The sequence below is a fragment of the Drosophila mauritiana genome, chromosome 3R, assembly GCF_004382145.1.
Source record: "Drosophila mauritiana strain mau12 chromosome 3R, ASM438214v1, whole genome shotgun sequence".
NCBI classification, from domain to species: Eukaryota; Metazoa; Arthropoda; class Insecta; order Diptera; family Drosophilidae; genus Drosophila; species Drosophila mauritiana.
The window spans coordinates 6,368,985-6,382,002 of NC_046670.1; the positions used below are offsets into that span (position 1 = coordinate 6,368,985).

General features: G+C 45.9%; 1 protein-coding gene across 2 annotated transcripts; it reads left to right on the forward strand.

The window, feature by feature from the left end:
- The first annotated feature begins 5,720 nt into the window (after positions 1-5,720).
- LOC117144914 (neprilysin-4) lies at positions 5,721-12,969 on the forward strand. Of its 2 annotated transcripts, XM_033310359.1 has the most exons (5): positions 5,721-6,064; positions 9,162-10,762; positions 10,855-11,863; positions 12,008-12,421; positions 12,781-12,969. In XM_033310359.1, coding segments are annotated over exons 1-4 (2,937 nt in total). In that variant the 5' UTR covers positions 5,721-6,063; the 3' UTR covers positions 12,334-12,421; positions 12,781-12,969. The 2 variants fall into 2 exon arrangements, with proteins under 2 accessions (XP_033166250.1, XP_033166249.1); XM_033310358.1 differs by lacking the exon at positions 5,721-6,064 and having other exon boundaries at positions 8,796-10,762.
- The last annotated feature ends 49 nt before the right edge of the window (positions 12,970-13,018 follow it).

Genomic DNA, 13,018 nt, shown 5'->3' on the forward strand with positions numbered 1-13,018 from the left:
AATTTTGATTCACGAACAGGGGCCACCCTAACGTGGAATTATGAAAATTATATCCAGGGACTTTGGCTAACATATTATTAGGGTGTAGCTGACGAATGAACCGGGTCCAAGTGGGGCGCAACCGTATCTATAAGTAAATGTATCTGCATCTGTGTATAAATCCGTATCTGGCATTTGTCACATGGCGACCCAAGCTAATTGGCAAAATGCTGTTGGGGTTAACCAACCCAAAAGCTGCGGGCGTAGCCGGCAGAAAATTAAATTGCAAATTTCCAAAATGATTGATTGGCGACGGGCAAAAGGCAGAGTTTGGCTTTGGGATGCCGCCGCTGAGAGGAGGTGGCTGCAGTTGCGCAGATTCACTCCTAGTTGGCCGACGTGGGAGGCTTCAGATGCGGTAATGGGCTTGGGTTCTCAGCGGTATCCGCTGCGATCTAATGGCCCAGTTCAAAACTGGTCAGAGGCACAGCGTGGCAGGCATCCAACCATAAGCAATTTGACACGCCACAAACGGGTTTCTGTTCACTTGCAACATCTGGGCCTGCAGCGAGTGGTCGGTTCACCAGCTGGGCGCCAGGTTGATACCCTCGCCACACCCACACATCGCGCCGGATTCCTGCAGTTGACAACACTCGTGTCCTGGCCCAAATCGTCGCGCAATCACGAATGGCCAAATTTGATATTTCCATTTTGTAGCAACGCAAATCCGTCGTCATCCCGCAATCTCGTGCCACAAAGTGCGCCGAGCGAATGGTTAACATTTTTGAGGCGCACCCCGCCAACGGGCGCCATAAAGATATAGAGAGACATGAAAATCCATAGCTAACCCACATGCATAAAACGAGACCTTAAAACTCCACACTGACCACCCAGAAATTTTTGGCAACGTGCAAAGTCAGCGGGGTGAGCATAAAGTTGGCCAACAAAGTAAACAGCCAGGATGGAGCGTAACAAGGGGCCATAAAACGTAACAGAATGCTGCACGCTGATGTCTATTTTATTTTGTCAAAATGCACAAACTCATAAAAAGAGTGCCTTGAAAACTTAAGATGGCCCTGGCAGGAATACCATTGGCAGAGGTGAGAGGATAAGACAGGATGTAATTTATTGCTGGCATAACAATTTCATGCTTACATCAAACCGGGATTAGAGGCCACGCATTTCTCGGTCCTGTCAAATCCCTATTTTTCAAATTGAGCCACGTGCCACACGGCACACGTAGATAGATAGGTTATAGTATGCATGGTGTACGCCGGCTCCGCTCCTCCATTATTCATAGCCCACTTATGAAGGTCACGCCTGCTACGCCCACGACATCCGCTCGAAATGCTAGTCAAATGTCGACCTTTGGCATTAAGTCCGATTCGACTTTTGGGAAAATGCGAATCGGACTCAAGTGCGGCTCGCTTCTGGGGGCCTCTTATCCATCTGTCAAATCGCCTATCTGACAGCCCAGCAGCTGTCTCACTTTCAAATCCACGCTATGATTGTGGCTTTCGGAGAGATGTCAACTGAGAAACAACGTAACAAAGGTCACGTTCGGTGTCAGCACAGCGAGACTTTCAATTGATGGATCGGGTCTGCAGGTCAGTGGTTCGGGGCTTTGGTGGTTTCAGGGCTAATTAGCCAGCGGGCCAGTGGGTAAGCTGATATCCGACCTGCTCCAACATTCCCATGAACTGCAGCCAACTTGACTCCAAGTTCACGACACCGAAAGGGATTAAAAACTAATTAGGCGAGCGCGTAAATAAAAAGGCCAGAGTGCAAAGTGGAAAGTGAGCTACTAAGCTAACAAGGAAAACCGCAGACTGGCAGGCGGTTAGTTATCCCTGCTTTTGATTTTATAAAGTAAAGATGGGAGGCGATAAAAAAGACAAGCATCCTGCTACTTGTCTGCTGGCTAATTGCCGCACATTCTGCTAACTACTTCTTTAGGTTCCTCGGAAGTGCCGATGAAAGTGCCATTTAAAACTTTATCCACTTGCTAATTGCTGCAATACCATTTGCATAATCCTCCGCAATCGATTAGCACAATCGCAACCGCAATATAAAAGTTGGCACACCAAGAGTGTGAAAGTCCGTCAGGAAAATTGTACTGCAACTGCAATCAAAGCAAATCAATTGGAATTAAATTGATTCGAGCGGAGTGAAGCCCGCATTGCAACATGCCAACCACATTAGTGACAAGTGTGGCAAATTGCCGCCAACCACACCAATTACTCGGCCCGGTGGCGCATGCGTGCTCGCACACCGTTGCGTATACGCAACCTCAGGGACAGCCCCGAATAAAACCAGTCGCAGTGGTGCAGTTTCCCGCCAAACGGGAATTCGTGTTGAAAGTCAATGCCATGGATGTTGCAAACGAATGTCGAGTTGCGTGAAAATGACGTGTTGGTTAGAAACAACCTTGAATGCAATGATTTTCGAACTGAGTTTGAGGTCAATGGAGCCGAGTTTGATAAATTGTGACCAGAAGCATGAAATGTATGATGTATTGGGCTAAGGGTGTAATATCCTTCTTAATCAGTTATTTTCTGCGACTAACTAAGTTTTCATTAAAAATAAGAAAAGAAGAAAAATAATAATAAAAAATAATAATAATTCTAAGCCTTATGGATATATAGCACTATATCTTAGAAACATTTTGTCAAAAAATATGAAATGTTTGCATGACGCAAGGTCCAAATTGCACGTCTAGTTTCGCTGAAATGTAAATATAGACAAGCCTAATTATACCCAGATATTAAATAGCAATCAATTATTGAGTTTCTTATGAGTTCCCCGCTTAACTGCAAACACAGATTTCCCCATCTGGCTTCATGCAATAACTAACTTTAATTGGCCCCAAGTCCTTAGCAGCGCATTTCTCTTAAGCACGGAATTAGTTAAGCGATACATTTCCATATCAATTTCCCAAGCCCGGCTTGTCGCAATTTGGCCAACGACAGCAATAGCCACTTGCAGTCGGCATGCAAAATAATATAAAGCATATCGAATGCTTGAATGGCAGCACCAAAACCAAAACCAAAACCACCAACAGCAGCAGCCGAAAGACCCAGCAACACCTTTGCGCATGCGCAGTTCGCACCGCTTGGGAACCTCAGACGCTGGCGGGTGGTCCGCTTGTCAGTGGGAACGACGGCAGGCAGGGCAATAAATGGCAAACATGCACTCTGCACCGAAAATAAAATCTGGCCAACTGAAATGTTAGCTGCTCATAAAAAAAATATGGCTCTTTTGTAAGATCGTTATGAGGTAGGTATACCCTATACCAAATGCCAGACAAACAGAAGAAAGTGTGTTGTTGCATTGCATAATAGTCTATAGTTATATTGTTTATAGGGTAGCTATAACGCTTTTATGTGCTTATCCAGCATATTTTGGAACACATTGGATTAACCGAATCAGACTAAATTTATTATTGTGAAAAACATTAACTTCTAATTTATATATTTTATAACTTATATGTCTGTAAGTGCCGGTCAAATTATGTATTTGCTAAACCAAATTGTAGGTTTCATTTTATTTGGCTACAATATTTTTATATATATCTAACTTGAAAGTAGATCTTAAGTTTACGATATTAATTTACCATACATCTAACTTGAAAGTAGATCTGAAGTTTACAATATTGGCTTGGATTTATAAAGTGATTGCACTAAAAGGTATTTATTCTTCTAGCTGGGAAACATTTGTCGTGTATTATATATTTTCCAACCATTTGATGATATTACACCCAGTTTTTTTCATTGTGTACTGACCAGCGAACCGCAGTGGCGGCGCCGCAATAGTCGACGCCGACAAAGTGCAAAGTCACGGATGAATGAGCCAGTCGGAGTTGTTGGCTGGAACTTTGCTCCAGCGATTCGTTTTAATTGATTTTGTTTTGCTGCAGGAACTGGGCTCATAAAACGCACCGCTTCACACCCCACCTGAACCACTGGCTGGCTAGCCGAAAGTCCAAACAAATCAGCGCTTGGCCAACTAATTTTGGCCAAACATGAGCGGCCAAGGAGTTGGCAAATATTTACGGCCATTTCCAGACTCTCCTAATTGTGGGCACCCTCTCGCTTTTGTTGTTGTTGATATTTGTTTTTTTTTGTAATTGGCACGGTTGGTAATTCTTTTTTGGCTAATTTTTGGATATTGGATTTTATATTTGTGTGAGTGTTTATTTTTGTTTTCAGTATTTCCATTCGAACGAATGCCCGCCGCTGACAATTTGCAATACACAAAGTTGCACTTTTTGTTTTTGTGTGTTTATGCAATCAAAATTCTTGCAGTTCCCGGGGCGAAAAATCAGGAAAAAAACACGGCAATAGGCAACACAAATGGCTCGAATGGCACTTGTGGGTGCAATTGTAATTATCCTAATTTATGTTGTCTGCTGGTCGCTCTAATGCAGTTTTCGGTTTTCCGCCAACTATTCTGAAACGGCGGCAGATTTATTGTAAATTATCTCGCAGTCCGACAATGATCGATAGTACAAAATTTATAGTCGCCACAGTCGCATTTTCCCCCATTAATTTTTCGGGTTTTCCTTGTTTTAGCGTTTAATAAAATGCCGGCTTATTTGCCGGCTTTCGGTTTTGGCCAACACGTTGGCCACCTTCGACGCTGACGGCTGTGTTTCACAAATAATTAGACTAATAAATGAGGCCGCAGTGCGCTGGTGGAGGAAGTGCATTAGTGAAATGGAAATTCGTGAGTGATGGCCCGAAATTAATTGACCCGTGCGAATGGTAATGTAATTAAAAAATATATTGGTTTTCCCACCTCGCCACGAATATTTGATGTGCTAAATGGCGGCCGTCAACAAAAATGTACAAACACAAAGTGGACATAAAATGTTTCACACACAAACAACGCCCTCAGCTCTTCACTTTGGTTAATTAAATCAAAGTCCTTAATTATTAAATGACCCGCATAAAAGGCACTCCAATAACAACTAAACTTTTTATTGCACGAAAAGGGCATCGCTAAGCAAACATGATTGACAATGGCCCTGTTCAGGTGTGGTCTTAGCCAATCAAATTGTAATTGAAATATTCTTGTCAGCCGACAGCAAACAACGTGAGTGGATAAATCAATGATTGTGGGATTGTGTGATTTATGTTCTTTTAGCGGGCTTTAAATTAATAAAACTACTCGCCTGCCAGATGGAGTTGTCAATGGCGCATTGTGTTTGATGAATTCAATTAGCATTTTTATAATGACACGGGTATGAACATGGATTTGAAGTGTGTTAACTATCTACATGTCACAGGCAATCATATTCAGAGTTTTGTTTGAACTTTAGCAGACAAAAAATATTTAACGTGTAAATTAAATAGTTTATTATGTTTATACATTTTTTGATTTGTTTTAGTAGCGCAATAGTCAATCAGAGTATCAGAGGTGCTAGAGTAAGAGGTAATTAAGGTATGCTAGACTTGTTATAAAGTTTGTAACTGGTATAAGGAAGCGTTTCTGATCCTATGAAGTATATATATTCTTTTTTCGGATCACAAGCCGAGTCGATCTGGTCATATATATCTGACTATCCATCTGACTAGGATGAGAAGTGATCGTGTTTCAATCCATGTATCTTACAGTATGGTTTCCTTTTATTTGCGTTCATATGCTAACGAATATTCAGAATCATTATATATTATTATATATGAGTAGTCGTTTTTGCGAAAAATGTCATTAAAATTGTAAAATTCAGCGTCGGCCGATCTCCTGTGCACAAGTGAATGAATGGCCGTGAATCAACTCCATTGATGACGATCAAGCACGAATTAGACCCTTACAATCGCAACTCACCAGTCAATATCATAGTATTCCCTTTGGAAAACAGCAGACAGCTCAGTGGTAAAAGCCCCAGGCGATAACGAGCAGATGGATCACTACCAAGCACGCCGGTAACAGCGACGCAGTTCCACGTTCTAAATTCAAATTGAAATCAGTCTTAGAACGACTTCGCAAGCAGCGGCAGTGCTCCGTAATCCTCCACTGAAACGAATCCCGCGATCCAGGCCCTTATTGAAGTATTGAAGTGTGGTGCAACCTGAGCAGCCATAAAGTGAGTTTGTTTGTTTAACGACAATCCCAAATCAAGTCCTTTTGACCGAAAGAGTAATCCAGGTGGAACCTTATTCCACCTGCTTTCGACTTATTGTGAAGGGTGGAGAAGGCGGAAAAGTGCTATAATTGAATAAGTAGTAATGCATAGTCAACATTTTGATTGAAACTCCGAGACTTGGCCAGTTCAGATCATATTTATTGCAAAATAGTGCTCTTAATGTATGTAATTGTATTTCATCTCCATCTCACACTTGAGTTTATTACAATTTCAATTTTTATGCCTATGTTTTACACTAAGGCAGTAAAACTTTATTGGCAAACTTAATAGCTGCTTTAATTAGTTCACCTACCAATTACAGTGCTAATTAAAGTAAAAAAACAGTTGGCTTCTCTAGCATAATATCTAATTAGAAAATTGCAAAAAAGAAAAATACACTTGAATAAAATTATGCGTACGCCAGTGAGTGCATTTATTCAAAACAAAGCCAGAAAATGAATGACGTCCAGTCCGTTCTCCCCTTTTGGCTGCCGTCTAAAATGATTAAGTTAGTTGAGTTAATTAATCTGGCGGTGTCGATAACCCGAGTTCAATAGTCATTACCCCCTCGGAGTCCCGCGACCACCGCATCCAAATGCAATCCGTAGTCTATATGCGTAGTACACTCGATCCTCGGGCATATTTATTTTCATCAATTGATTGATTCACGACTCGTTCGTTTACCTCTCGCAAACCTGATGCCGCAATCGAATGTGTGTTTGTGTGTCGGTCGCAGCGTCGCATGTTGGCTCAGTGGGTCATGCGTCGACGGGTTGGTCTTGAACCGCAGATCAAGTGAACACAAAAGCCAATTGAAATTAGAATCCATCCGAGCGTTGGCAAATTGCATAACATTTGCAGTGGGGGCTGCAGGCCATTTCCATTTCCATTTACCCCCCTCCCTGGCGAAAGGCCACATGTTGTTATACACATGTTGCAGATTGCACTGCGGCATTCTGCTGCATATGAGATTGACAAATGGACGACGACGAGTCGACTAATCTCGGTCATAGTCGCTAATTAAAAGGTTTAAGGCTAAAATTAGCATATGAAGCAATCGCCATTTCCCCCGGCAGCATAAGCACAGATACAGATACAGATACACCCGCAACCGCACACACTCGCACTCATCTCACACAGATACACCTGCGTGTTTGGTGTTCATGAGACTGAAATACATGACGTGAACAAAAGCCATACCTCCTGGATTTCCACACCCCTGGCGATCCGCCGACCAAAATGGGCATACGACTCCATACACATACGTATGCAAAGTAAGGTGGATGGCGGGCGGAGGGGTGGTGTTTTAGGCACATTAGATGGCATCGCATGCCACCAATTACCCGCATAATCTTGTAATACTAACCCGCCGAACCCTCCGTACTCTGAAGGGCCAATTTGGCTGGCTTACGGTTACGCCTCGCAGAGCTTTAATTCCCTTTAAATAGTGGCACACTAGATGACGCCCAGATGGGGATTACATTCCCCAAAAACACGTGTGACTCGAGTAGTTAGTGGCGCCCAATGACGCCATCTCTATTACACTTGAATGGTCAGGCTTAAGTGCTGAGTTATGGGCGCTGTTGACAGCGTTTAAACGCATCTGTATCTGTATCTGCACTATGTGTAGTATCTGCAGTATCTGGGGTTCTTTGCCAGTCGAAAGCTTAGTTCCGATCCACCGCGTCCACTCGAGTAGGTAGCCCGTGGCCAGCTGTCCGTCGACGGACTGGTCAATTATTTTGTGAAATTAAATTAAATTGATTGAATTTAGACGCTTTGCGGACAGAGGTCAATGCGGAGGTGCTTGGGTGGCAGCTGTGCACATGAAGAAAATATGAGGTGCTTGTTAAATTGTCTAATGGAGTAATAATAACTGTTGACTATGTTTAGTTGATTAGTTCGCGTTGGATTATTAGAATATTGAAAAGTGTATTTTGAGACTCGAACTATTCCTCCACATCGTTATGACAACTTTGTTAGCTAATATGTAATATTTACATAGAGATATAAAAAAAATTTGAAAGACCACAGTACTTAAACTTTCCCACTTTCATATTACTAAAATCAAAACTAACTAACTGTTCATTTGTGCATTTCTTTTTAAATGAAAAAGTTCTTTTAAATAACAATTTATCGTATAAAATATAATATAGTTCAATCTGAAAGGAATCAACAAAAACATGTTGTTTTTTAAATAACTTGGAATTTAAATATCGATATGAAAGTTAGCTTGCTTTATTTTCTGTGTACAACTTGCTATAGATGAGCGTTTGTTATTGCTAGTTTAGTGATAATGACACAAATATTTGAACGATCCGCTTTGTAGTCGTTCCTGTTGATTAACTGAGATATAAAGGCGAATTAATGATGCGATTGAGGTTAAGGGGTCAAATCAGTGCAGGTATCTGTAGCGGAAATCCGGATATTTCCTGTCCTTAGATCGGCATAAGTAGTTTTGAAACCAAGATCACCCCAAGCAGCATCCCCCGATCCCCCACCACCGGCTGGAGATCCATTGATTGCATGTTGCCAGTTGATAGTCGCTGCTGCGTCGACTGATGTTGCTGCTGCTGCGGCGGCTGCTGCTGCTGATGTCGCTGGTTGCTAGTGGCCGCTGTCGCCGCTCAATTGTTTGTCGCGCGCCGTGATTGCGCATCCCCGTGCGGCGCTTTCAGTTGGCGATGCGAGCGCGACTCGGCCGCAGTAGTCTTCGGTCTCCAGCTTCCAGCTTCCAGCCTGCGGCATCCGATCTGCAGCTCGGCATTCTCGGCTTGGGTTACGTCCAGTGCGGCTCGGCAAACTGCGTTTCGCGAAAAATTGCGTTTAATTAAAGTATAAAGGCCAGCGAGCTCCTCAATTACGGCTGCTCGTGGGATGAGTCGCCACAGCCAACTGAAGCTAGCGATGCCCTCGGTTCATGGATCTCCAGCCGCCGCTCCTGGCTGGAACGCGAAAGCCCGGAGCGTGAAGCTCGGACTGGGTGTTAATCAGCAGACTGGTCGGGTGCAGTGGTGTCCCGGTCTGACCTGCTGCAAATTGCTTCTACTTCTTCCAGTGGTAATGCTGCCACTGACCCTGGTGCTCATCCTAATCATGCGGCTGGACGGGATGCTGGCGGCGCTGCAGTTAAACGAGCAGAGGATGCGGGATCTGCGGAACTCTCACACCGAGGTGCCTGTCTATATGGAGGATTACGAAGCCCTTTTACCGGAGGGCAGTACCTACAACGACCTGATCAACGAGGAGTTCATACTGCCGGCTAGCAAGCGGACCCAACTGCAGATTTTAGCCGCGGAGAGGGCGCGTCGCTGCCAACCATATCGCTACGGGAACGGGGAGTCCATGGAGTTGGAGGAGCGCAACACGCTGATGAAGGACTCCCGAACCTCCTTCCTGCCACTGGGCATTCCGCGAGAGTGCCTCGGCAGCGGCGTTGAACTGGACATTAAGCCCATAGATGAAGAGGTCTACCAGCGGCAGAAGAAGCGCTACCAGGACATAGCTCCTTATTGGCTGGAGAAGATCAGAACACGGGAGCGCCGCGAGGCCGAACGTCAGGCTGAGGAGGCCAGTGCCGAGATCAGCGAGGAAACCGCCGCTCTGCAGAGTTTCTGGAACGAGGAAGGCACCCGGGAGGGCATTCGCATGACCCAGGCCAAAACTATGAAGCGATACATGGACAACAAAGTGGATCCCTGCGTGGATTTCTACAAGTACGCCTGCGGCAACTGGGAGCGCCTGCATCCAATACCCAAGGATAAGGCCGGCTTCGATACCTTCGAAATGCTGCGCGAGAGTCTGGACCTGGTGCTACGAAATCTCCTCGAGAAAAATACCCCTGTGCACCCCGCAGCGGAGCCACGAAAAAGTCCAGTCCGGAATACTCTATTTAAGCTCAATGAGCAGGGCGAGGGTGAGGGCGAAGCTGACCAGGCGGCGGAACTTACGGCGGAACGCCTGCGTCGGCACATTGTCAGCAAGAGGCAGTTGCTCAACCGCGTTCTGGTGCGCTACAAGCGGTATACCAACGGAACGAAAAGGAAACGCCTCATCGAAACCCCACGGGAGAGAACCAAAGAGGAGGAAGCTGCTCCACCAGTTGTCCTGCCAAAGGACAAGTCCAAAGACAAGTCGGATACCGAAGAGCAACTACATGTGCCCACCGATTTCCTAAAGCCCCATCATGATGCCCAGCTAAAAGCAAAGAATCTGTACCGGTCCTGCGTGAACAGCGAGGTGCTGGCCAAGCGGGGGTTGGAACCGCTACACACTCTAATTCGGGATCTGGGTGGCTGGCCAGTCCTGGAGTCCAAATGGAGCGACTCCAACTTTAACTGGCAGGTGCTAGCCGCCACCCTTAGACGTTACAACAACGACATCCTCATCGTCCAGTGGGTGGGGGCGGACATCAAGAACTCCGAGGAGAACATCGTTCAGTTTGACCAGACGGGTCTCGGCCTGCCCACCAGGGAGTACTTCCTCCAGCCGAGCAACGCCAAGTACCTACAGGCTTACCAGCGCTACATGGCCGAGGTGATGCACAAAATGGGCGCCTCCAAGGCAGACGCTCAGCGGGTGGCCAGCGAGCTGGTGGCGTTCGAGACGCAGCTGGCGGGGATCACGGCTCCAGCGGAGCAACGACTTAACGTCACCAAGGTGAGTTCAAGTGAACTTATTGTGTTTTGTTTCGAAACATATTTGTATAGAATATACCTACATGTTTTAATACGTCTTCATATTTCATGCAGCTCTACAAACGCATGACGCTGGACCAGCTGCAGGATGTGGTTCCGGAAATCAAGTGGCGAGCTTACCTGCAGAGTCTGCAAGATCGCGAAGTTCTGGGCTCCGAGGAAGTGGTCATCTATGCGGTGGAGTACATGAGCAAGTTGGTGACTCTTCTGGATGAAACGGACCCCCGAACGGTGTCCAATTACATGATGTGGCGCTTTGTGCGGCACAGGATCAACAACGTGGACGATCGATTCGATGACATCAAACAGAATTTCTACCACGCACTCTTTGGCCGCGAGGAGAGTCCGCAGCGATGGAAGGTGTGCATCGCCCAGGTAAACACCAACATGGGCATGGCAGTGGGTTCCATGTTCGTGAGTCGCTACTTCGACAACAATAGCAAGCGGGACACCTTGCGGATGACGCACGATCTACAGCAGGCCTTCCGAGATATCCTGAAAACCACCGATTGGTTGGACGACACCACAAAGCAGTTGGCCGAGGAAAAGGTCAACGCCATGTCCCTGAAGATCGGCTATCCGGATTTTATCCTTAATCCCAGTGAGCTGAATAGCAAGTACGCGGGCATAGAAATCTATCCGGAAAAGTATTTTGAAAACACGCTAAATGTTCTGCTTCACACGGCCAAAACGGAGCAGGCCAAGCTCCACGAGAGGGTCAACAAGACCAACTGGCAGACAGCTCCTGCCATCGTCAATGCCTATTATAGCCGCAACAAGAACCAGATCATGTTCCCCGCCGGCATCCTGCAGCCGCCCTTCTACCACCGCCACTTTCCCAAGTCGCTGAACTTCGGCGGCATCGGTGTGGTCATTGGCCACGAACTGACCCACGGTTTCGACGACAAGGGTAGGCTCTTCGACCGCAACGGCAATATCCACAAGTGGTGGACGGACTCCTCGATTCGCGGGTTCGACGAGCGAGCCCGCTGCATCATCGCCCAATATAGCAACTATACCGTCGAGGAGGTTGGAATCGTCCTGAATGGAGAGAGTACGCAGGGTAAGTGGATTTGCTGTTGACCAAACGTACAAAAATATGATTGATTGATTGATGGGCTTATCACAACCATTCAGAATGGTTTAGTCATTACGCTTCACAATCATACACATACATATATTAACAATTTCTAACGATTCATCTCAGGTGAGAATATCGCGGACAATGGAGGCCTGCGTCAGGCCTTCCACGCGTACCAACGCTGGCTAAAGGAGCATCCCAGCGAGGTGCCGGACGAGATCCTGCCAGGACTTAACATGACAGGCCCGCAGCTGTTCTTCCTGAACTTCGGTCAGGTTTGGTGCGGAGCAATGCGGCCGGAGGCCATCCGGAACAAGCTGAACACGGCCATCCACAGTCCAGGTCGCTTCCGGGTGATTGGGACGCTCTCGAACTCCATTGACTTTGCGCGGGAGTTCAATTGTCCCCTGGGCTCACCGATGAATCCTCAGAAGAAGTGCAGCGTTTGGTAGTCGGAGGAAACCAAAGCAATAGCCTAAGAGTATTAAGCATGACATATGCCACGCATTCCTAGACCAAAGACCGAAGGCATGCCATTTGGTGAGTACCCGGGTGGCAGTGTAACCTCCGCTGTCGGGGCTCTAATTGCGCTCCACTTTGGGCGCCACTTAACGGAGAAAGTGGTGGTGTCTGGCAGCGCAGCTTCCTTGTGGCTCGTTACCCATTTGGCCCCTAACTATTGTGCCAACAACGGCATCACACTTCAATTGGGGCGCATACACTTAATTAATGGTGATTTATGCCCAGCAGTTGGCTCAGTTTCTTGCCGGGGAGCAACTTCTCCAATTGTCTTTCCAATCAAACTGCAATTGATGCGAGTCACTTGGAATGCCAATGGGGTTGGAGTACCACTACTCTATATATAGCTATTAATACGCTCCGTTTCCTCTCCATTACAGGGATCAAGGGACGGAACACCCATCTGGTCATTGCCGAAGATTCACCTTGGGTTTATGGCTCCCCCATCACAACAAAGATAATGTGCCAAAAATTAACTTGCAATCTATATATTTTTCTTAGCCCTTAACTATTTATACTGGTAACTTGCAATAGTTTAGTTTATGATGCAATTTATGTTTGTGATAATTCTAATTAAATGTATTTATATTATCAACAAATGGTGAATTTTAATTTAAT

What these genes read in the sequence shown, in the direction of transcription:
- LOC117144914 (XM_033310358.1), top strand. Translation starts at nt 8,981, where the DNA reads ATGAGTCGCCACAGCCAACTGAAGCTAGCGATGCCCTCGGTTCATGGA. An exon ending in AACGACTTAACGTCACCAAG is followed by an intron (nt 10,763 to 10,854) that starts GTGAGTTCAAGT and finishes TATTTCATGCAG; the next exon opens with CTCTACAAACGCATGACGCT. An exon ending in GAATGGAGAGAGTACGCAGG is followed by an intron (nt 11,864 to 12,007) that starts GTAAGTGGATTT and finishes GATTCATCTCAG; the next exon opens with GTGAGAATATCGCGGACAAT.